The sequence below is a fragment of the Phaseolus vulgaris genome, chromosome 9 (genome assembly GCF_000499845.2).
Source record: "Phaseolus vulgaris cultivar G19833 chromosome 9, P. vulgaris v2.0, whole genome shotgun sequence".
Lineage (NCBI taxonomy): Eukaryota > Viridiplantae > Streptophyta > Magnoliopsida > Fabales > Fabaceae > Phaseolus > Phaseolus vulgaris.
In genome coordinates this window covers 27330066-27339521 of record NC_023751.2, presented here as the reverse complement: position 1 = coordinate 27339521, position 9456 = coordinate 27330066, and the positions used below count along the sequence as shown (strand labels likewise).

Below are 9456 nucleotides of genomic sequence, written 5' to 3'. Positions count from 1 at the left end.
TATCTTGGGAAGCGTGTGGATTTCAGTGGTTAGTGAGATTTGGTGTCAAAGGAACAATGTTATTTTTAAAGGAGGTGTGGTGGATCATTCAAAAATCTTTACTTTGGCTCAATTGAAGGCTTGGTCCTAGGTACTTCTAAAATACATTCTGCTTGTTTTTCCTTCTCTGATTGGTGTCTTCCTCTCTTGTCTTGTTTGAATTCGATATAATTGGCCTGTTACTTTTTAGGGTGATTGATATTTGTTTTTGTTGGATGTTGGTTTTTGTGGGTTATTGGGCTGGTAGTTGGTTTGGTGGCCAAGGCTGGTTGTTGTGCTAGTACGAGGTTTTTAGTGGTTGATTTAGTTGGACTCTTTCTTTGTGCTGGGTTGGGTGGCTCAAGAAGTTGGATTATATTGTATAGGTATGTATAAGGGTTGAATCACCCCTTAAGTAATTGCTGTTATTTAATTCTTATTGCTGATAAAAAAATAGTGATTAAATTAGAGACCATTTTAGGGATTAAATAACTTTTTGGTTTATAAATTAGTTTCTATTATTGTTAAATGGTTTCTAAATCGGTATCTAATTAGCAACCAAGGTTTTTACTACCAAATATAGAAACTAAATAATTGGTAGTTAAAACATTGGTGGCTAATTAGATACCAATTTAGAAACTATTTAACAATAATAAAAACTAATTTAGAAACCAATTTTTTTTAGTTTCTAAAATGGTTTCTAATTTAGTTACTATTGCAACTAATTATTTTGATCTCTAAAAATTAGTTTCTATTGGATGATTTTCTTGTAGTGTAGTTTTTGTTAATGTGTCTTCATCTTTTATATATAGGTGTTCAAATTTTAAATGTTGTAGATAAATTTTCTCAAGATATTTTCTTATTGTAATTCAACTATTATATATGTTATCTAATCCTGTTATGCAAAATTATTGAAGTTGATTCCTCTTCTTATGGAAAGTCATATTTCCTTTTGTTCTCATGTTTAAAATAAAATAAGAATTAGGTGCAATATAGAATGCCAGTTTTCCTTTTTATAAGCATGAGGTAAACATTGTTCTTTTGGTTGAGATAAATTTTTACCATATTTTATGCGAAAGAGTCGTTGTTGTAAATAATTATATGATTCAAATATCGTTAGTTTACGTAATTGGGCTTTGAAGGACTATTAAAACATAAGTAATGTGATTATCATTGGTTTTACAATAGTTCAATTATTTTATATAATGAATTATTTTATTAAATGTTATATTGTTTTGTCATTTTTTATTGATAAAAGATTATATGATTTCATGTAGTTGCATTAACTTATTATTTGGAAGGATGATAAATAAACTTGTTTCTAGGAGTATTATTCAAATCCATTCTGATTTTGGTAAATTCATGCATTGATTAACTATGGGTCTAAGGGTAATATCCAATTTTTTAAATTAGATATGAAAAAAGGGAACAAGTTTATACATATTCTTCTTCTTTTTTAATGAAAATACATAATAATGATAGAAATAAAATATTGGATACATAATAATAAAAATAAAATAAAGATATACATTAAAAACAAAAATAAAAAATGCGGATACACAAACGCGAGAGCGCCTATGTTTCAGCTAGTATTATGTAAAGTTGATTGTCGAATTTATACATATCCTTTGCGTTCTCATCTTCTCTATCCATCTTCGTTTTAAATTACTAAAATACACACATATTTTATTAGGTAATCTAAAAAAAATTTCTTTAAAATTTTCTTTTCTCCTTATCTCTTTTCATTTAAAATCTCTCAATACATAACTTTTAATTTTATATCTCAATTGTTTTACTCGTTCAATATCCACAAAATTCACTTAAATCTCTAATGTACTTTATCTCTTATGACAACCTTGATTACTCATTTTTTCTTTTGGACAGTTTCATTCAAAATATGTATTGCATAAACACAAACTTCAATTTGATTAAATCAAATTGTTTCTACGGAACACATTTGATTATTTATAATTGCTTTTAATATTTTTGTTTATGACTTATTTTTTTCACATGAGAATGTTTATTCTCAATTTCACGTGTTCAAACCCTTTGTACTCTTTTTTTTATATTTAAGAAATTGTTATTTCTTTCTTAATAGTTGCTATCGAAGAAAAGAAAATGTATGGGCTCTTAACATTGAATCTTTAATAATATGATGTTTCCTTGTGACTTTAGTTTTTAAAATATTCAATTAATATATGAAATAATAATAAGACAAATATAGAATACATATATAGTCGTGACTCAATAGAGATAAATATGAGACAGAAAATTTCATACATGTGTTGAGATGAAAATATATTGTACCAGTATGGGCGAGGCCGAGGTCCATCTGGCTGCCCGAAGCCGAGTCCGCTTGACCGAGACCAGGGGACCTGGTTGGGACTTAAGAGATTTGGCCGAATGACGAGGCCGATGACCTACCTGGCCGAGACCGAGGTCCACCTGGTCGAGACCTTAGAAGGCTTGGCCGAGACGACCAAGACTACTGGAATTTGGCCGATGGCCGACCCATGCCATGATGAGTCCGCTTGGCCGAGACCAAGGGGACCTGGCTGGGACTTAAGAGATTTGGCCGAATGACGAGGCCGATGACCTACCTGACCGAGACCTTATAAGTCTTGGCCGAGACTACTAGAATTTGGCCGATGGCCGACCTCTATTACAGTTAACGCTCAAACCAAGATCAGTGAAGTTAATCTATCATTAAGAATTAGGTAATGCAAACCTAAGAGGTGTCCACCTCGATAAATGGGCCCAACAAGGTAGACCCACTAGAATAATATAAATAGCACGCATCCCAAGGAGTAAGGTATGTCATTTATTACTGTTCACCTACCTGAGAGCTTACCATCCTGCTTTACTGACTTGAGCGTCGGAGTGCCTTTGCAGGTACCCCCACCATCCGGTGTTCAGCCGAGGCCGAGGGTCGAAGGAGAAGCAGGAGGACGAAGAGAATCCCAGCTTACCACCCAGTCACGTGACCGACCGAAGGAAGGAGAAGAAGACTTCAATAGTTCTCTATGTCTCATCTCCCTAGCAGGAACATATATATTAAAAGAAAATATATATTATAAGAAAATCATTAAATAAAATCTAAGTTTAGATATAAAAAATGGTTAATTAATATTGAATGAATTATTGGTATTTAAAGTAGTTTCTATTATTAATAAATAGTTTTTAATAATTAGTTTCTAAATTGATATATGCTAATTTTTAATAAATAGTTTCAAAATTGGTATATGCTAATTAGACACCAATTTAGAAATTATTTATTAATAATAAAAACTATTTTAGATACCATTTTGTTAATCTCTAAGATAGTATCTAATTTTGTCAATATAGTATCTAATTTAGTCAATATAGTAACTAATTAATTTTTATTTAATGATTTTCTTGAAGTGATATATTTTCTAATTGTTTATTATAATTATTAAAACTCAAATAGTCTAATATTAAATAGTTTGGAAGTAATTAAAAACTCTTATGTTTTCAAGAAAATCATTAAATAGAGACTAATTTTATATATAAAAAATAATTAGTCACTATATTAACTAAATTAAATATTATTTTAGATACTAAAATATATTATTGGTACCTAAAGTAGTTTCTATTATTAATAAATAGTTTCTAAATCGATATCTAATTAACTACAAAAAATTTAACTACGAACTTTAGAATCTAATTAGTTGGTAGATAAAATTTGGATAGCTAATTAGATAACAATTTTAAAAACTATTTATTAATAATAGAAACTACTTTATATACCAATAATTTGTTTAGTCTATAAAGATATATAATTTAGTGATTAATTATTATTTTTCTCTAAAATTAGTTTATTTATTTATTTTTCTTATAGTGTATATAGAAATTTAGACAAAATATTAAGATACTATATTTTTTATTGTTATGATGTTATTACATATCATAAATTTAATTTAAATAGGTTTGTTTCTTAGATGATAAATTATAGTTTATATTCTTATTGATAATTAATTATGTAATGCGGGTTTTTTGTTTTGGTAAAAATTAAATTCTTTAGAATATGTTGGAAAATGGGAGTCATATAATCTCAACACAAACATTTGGTGGAAGTCTTTTTGTTGAAATCCTTTACAGTACATATAAATTGGAATAAACCTGTTAATAGTAAAGGGTGGCTTTTTTATAATCCTTGTCTCAAATCCTCTTCACCAAAATAAAAATAAAAATATGGTATGTTCCTATATTAATGCATGTCAATAATTTTGTGTATTTGTGTGCCTAACTCATGACAAAAATGTCAGATAAGGTTTGTTACACACATGAATGTGGAATCATTTTACCCTTATTACTGGAAGTACAAGCTAATTGCATATTTATTTAAATTTTCTTTTATTTAGTATACTATGTTTATAGAGATTTTTTAGTGTAATCTTATTTAAATATATATTTTTGTAGTTTACAATCAAATTTTGAGTATATATTATAAAATCATATTTACTCTAAAGCATATTAATATATAAGTTACTGCTTAATGAATATTTATATTTCATAAATATAAAAATATATATGAGAAAGCTATTAATAATATTAGTGGTGTCATTTATTATATACGATAAATTTTTAAGAAAATTTATTATTATTAGTTTGAGAATCCCATCACTAAAAATAATGACATATATCATATATGTATAATTAGAAAAATTTATAATTTGTATTTGTTAATCATATTATCTGAGTTGTTTATTTTTATCCTCTAGCCTTGTCTTTATATTTTACTTGTATGAGTATGAATTACAAATGAATATGGTCGGTTCTACTATTTTCTTTCTCAATGCCTTCCACTCATTCTCTCTTTACGTCTTCCAGTCATTCTCTCTCTTGTTAACATGGTACCATGAGCTAGCTTTTCTGACTCATGCCTTCCTCCTCTTCCTTTCTTGTTATTCTTTCTTCTACCTTCACAATGACCTCTGTTTAGGAATTTACAACTCCCATAAGCCTCAAACTTGATAAAGATAATTTCATTCCCTGACATCATCAGGTTCTTGCCACTATCTGTGACCTTAAACTCTTGAAGTTTCTTGAAGGAAATCAAGTTCCTTCTCGGTCTCCTTCTTCTACTTTTCAATCCTTAGATGTTTTTCTTTAATATCAACAACAAGATTAGTTTATCATAGCCTGACTTCTTGCCTCAATGACAACACAAATTCTTACAAAAGTTGTGGGTTTAAATACTTCAACACAAATTTGGAAATGTCTTCAAGATCAATATGCATCTCATACTTGTGCTCAAATTCAAAAGATGAAGTTGTTGCTAAAGACTCCCAAGAATGATAAAACGAATTATGCCTGTCTTCATGATATTAAAAAGGTTGTCAACATGCTTGTTGTAATCAGTGTTCCAGTGACTACTAAAGATCACATTGAGAGTATTCTTGAAGGGTTACCAGAAGATTACAATGCGTTTATTGTTGTTGTCACGTCTCACACTGATCCTTACTCTATTAATGAAATTGAATCTCGCCTAAGAAGGACAATTTAAGAGGTATAAACTTTCTCAATCAACCCTGTTTCAAGCTAAAGCCACTTATGTTCACTCTATCATCAAACTCCACCTTTTTGTCTCTCTTTCAGTAGATACTCTCGTGGTGGTCATTTTCAACATAAACACCCAAGTAGATATTCTCGATCTAATGGATCTCGTCCTTTTCAATATGATTCTGAATTCCTCTCCTTTTGCATCTTGGAAACCTAACCAAGTTTGTTATCAACTATGTTCCAAACCTGGCCATAATGCTCTCAATGCTGGCACTGGACCGATAGGCAAACTTCTCTGACGGTCACTGCCAACACATCTCAGTTTTCTACTCTTTCTCTTGATGATGGTGAACCAATGACTCTTGGCACACCCTCCATTAACAAAGACCATCTCTGGTATCCATAAAGTGGGACCTCTCACCATATGACACATGACCAAACTTTTTTCACTGATAATCAAGCATAACAAGGTTCTGCAAATGTTAAGTTTGGTAATGGTGCATGTATGACTATCTCTCACATTGGCTCTACATCTTGTGTTTCTCTTGTCATTAACACTGTTCTTTCTTTACACAATCTTCTGCATGTTCCTAGGATAAATAAAATTTTGTTAAGTGTTTCCAAATTTGCCCATGATAACAACATTTTCTTTGAGTTTTACCCTGATTCTTGTTATGTTAAACATCAAGTAACCAAACAAGTTCTGTTTCAAGGCACCATTAAAGATGGTCTATATGTTTTTTCTGCTTTAAGATCATCTCCTTACTCTGCTAATTACACTTCTTTTAAATCTCAAAAACCTGTTTTGCATTTGTGACACGACAAACTTAGACATTGCACTTTTTATGTAGTCAAGAACATCTTAAATCAATGTAATATTACTTGTAGTGCTAAACCTATTTTCTGTGATGTGTGTTCAAGGGAAAACTCATAAACTTCCTTTTTTTTGTCTTCTACAACTGTTTATACTTTGTCTTTAGAAATAATATACATTGATATACGGGGTTCTGCTTCAACGTATACTTTGTCTTTAGAAATAATATACATTGATATACGGGGTTCTGCTTCAACGTATGCTACGAATGGTGAAAAATATTATATTTCCTTTTTAGATGCTTATTCCAAATTCACCTTCTAGCTTTTCCTTTATATTTTACATTTTTGTATTAGTATGAATTACAAATGAATTAGTTTTATTCTTTTCTCTTTTCCATGTCTTCCACTCATTCTCTCTATATATCCTCCACTCATTCTCTCACGTACTCAAATTCAGAAGATGATATTGTTTCTAAAGACTCTAAAAAATGACAAAACGGTTTTTCTCTCTTGCTAAAAAGCATTTGAACTTATGGATAATATTGTAGTGATTTAATAATGTGGATAATGACTGTAGAGAAAGTCAAAGTAACAACTAGAAATAGTATGAAGAAACAAACTCATGTACGTGTTGATTAAGTAGATACACTTGATGATTTCCTATTTTTTAAGATCCATACTAAAATAGAAATGATAAATATATGACCAAAAAAACCAGTGGTTGATGCAACCATATATATAACACAAAATTCCAACCTCTAAATACACATAATTACATACAATTTTCTTATCCTAGCTTAAAACAACATTATGAAGAGTTTGATTCTCTTTAGTTTTATTTTTGCTTGTAGTTTTCTTAGAAATGTTGTTTCAGAAAACAATAACTTTCCATATCAGGCTATTATAAATTTTGGTGATTCTTTAAGTGATACAGGAAATGCTGTATTTCATCGACCATTTCCACCTAATAGTCCTTATGGTTCAACATATTTTAAACATCCTGCAGGAAGAATGTCAAATGGAAGATTGATAATAGATTTTCTAGGTACTTTTACTCTCTTTCCTCTTTTTTTAAAAGATGACCTAAACACAAGAAACAATATCAGAGAGTATATGTTAGCAATCACACATTCTTAATTGTACTAACCCATGATCCTTTTCATTTTTAGCTACGGCATATGGGGTACCCTTGTTGCCAGCATATCTGAATCTATCTAAAGGACAGAACGTGAAGAAAGGAGTAAATTTTGCATATTCTGGTACAACTGCACTTCCTAAAAGCTTTTTTGATAAAAGAGGAATTGATATACCACCAGCTGCTTATTCATTAGCCACTCAACTAGATTGGTTTCATAAACTCAAGCCCTCCCTTTGTAAAAGCAAAAAAGGTTTCATCAAATCTCCTTTAAAAATGTTTCTACAAAATATATTTGTTTTTTTTTCATATAACTAACAATGTTATTCCTTTTTCATGACAGAATGTTATAATTACTTAAAAAATTCATTGGTTCTAGTTGGTGAGATTGGTGGGAATGACATTAATGCAATCGTCCCAAATAAAAATATTACAGAAATTCGAGAATTTGTTCCACATATTATTCAAACGATTTCTAGAACCGCTTCTGTATGTTGTATCAAATTTATCTTAACTTAAATTTCTATAGTTTAATTAAATTGAAATATGATTGATTAGAATAAATTGAATTTTATTTTTGTTTGTAATAAACAGGAACTAATTAAAGAAGGAGCAGTTCACCTAGTGATTCCAGGGAACTTTCCAATTGGGTGCAATTCTTGGGTTTTGAATACGGTGAAAAGTGATAAGGAAGATGATTATGACAAATTTGGGTGTTTGAAATCTTACAATGCTGCCATAAAGTACTATCATGAACACCTCAGAAAAGCCATAGAGACACTGAGAAAAAAAAACCCACATGTTAACATAACACATTTTGATTACTATGGTGCTGCCATACGTTTATTTCAAGCACCAGAAAAATACGGTGGGTTATGATTTTTATTTTCTGTTATTATATGAAAAGGTAGATGCGATTGTTAAATTTTGGTAGAATTAATTCTTATTGTGTTCTTTAATTTATGTAATGCAGGTTTTTTTTCTGGTAAAATCAAGACCTTTGAAGCATGTTGTGGAAAGGGTGGAAGTTATAATGTTAATGAAGTGTGTGGAACTGGTGACGCAAAAGCTTGTTCAGATCCTTCAAAACATATAAATTGGGATGGATATCATTTCACCGAAGCAGCATACAGGCTAGTAGCAAAAGGATTAATTGAGGGTCCTTTTGCTAATCCTCCTCTTAAACCTCCTCCTTTCAAGATTCCTAAGGAATGAACAACAAACCTCAGATTAATAAAGATAGAATTTTACTCTATTTTTTAGTATGTAAGTCACACATGCAGAGAATGGGTATTATGCAATAAAACTTCATTTTCGTAGTATAGTAGGATTTTGGTAAATTGGAAAGGGATTGGTGAGTCTTGTTGTATTGTGTTTTGTATAAGGACTGGACCACCTTTAAAATGATTCATTGTTCATTTTTTTTCTTGTTGATAAAAAAAATACAATAAAACTTCATCAGTTATTAGGTAGGACATGCTTTCTTTCACAAGCTAAACTTTTTATTTCTTTTAAATTGTTTTCCAAAACTTCCATCTTAAATTATATTATTTTTCTTTTTAAAACAGGTACTAAAGATAGTTTATTAAGAATTGATTACTTCATTTACGTGTATTAATTATTAGATTCTAATTGAATAAATGGGTACTTTACTTTTGCACTAACAATATCCTTAAGGGTGTGTTTGGATTAGGGAGGAGAAATGAGAGGATTTAAGGGAGTGGATTTGAAGTGATTTGAGAGGAAAGTGTGAAGAAAGTTAAGTTGTTTGGATTAAGGTATATATAGAGTGGATTTGTGAAGAAAGTTTATTGAAGTTGGTGAGTGATGTGATGTATGTTAGGAGATTTTAAAATTTTTAAAATATTAAAAGTAAATTTATCCTAATCTTTAAGAAGGAAAAATAATTTTTAGTAATTAAAATTTTGTATACTTATTTTTATTTTTTATAAATAATTTTATTA

At 29.8% G+C, this 9456-nt stretch overlaps 1 protein-coding gene across 1 annotated transcript; it reads left to right on the top strand.

Annotated features, from left to right (window-relative positions):
• Nucleotides 1-7121: 7121 nt before the first annotated feature.
• LOC137821689 (GDSL esterase/lipase At1g28580-like) lies at nt 7122-8967 on the top strand. The gene is made up of 5 exons (XM_068626397.1): nt 7122-7402; nt 7527-7745; nt 7836-7981; nt 8087-8360; nt 8466-8967. Exons 1-5 carry the CDS (start codon nt 7168-7170, stop codon nt 8705-8707), a joined length of 1116 nt encoding a protein of 371 aa, XP_068482498.1. The 5' UTR covers nt 7122-7167; the 3' UTR covers nt 8708-8967.
• Nucleotides 8968-9456: the final 489 nt, after the last annotated feature.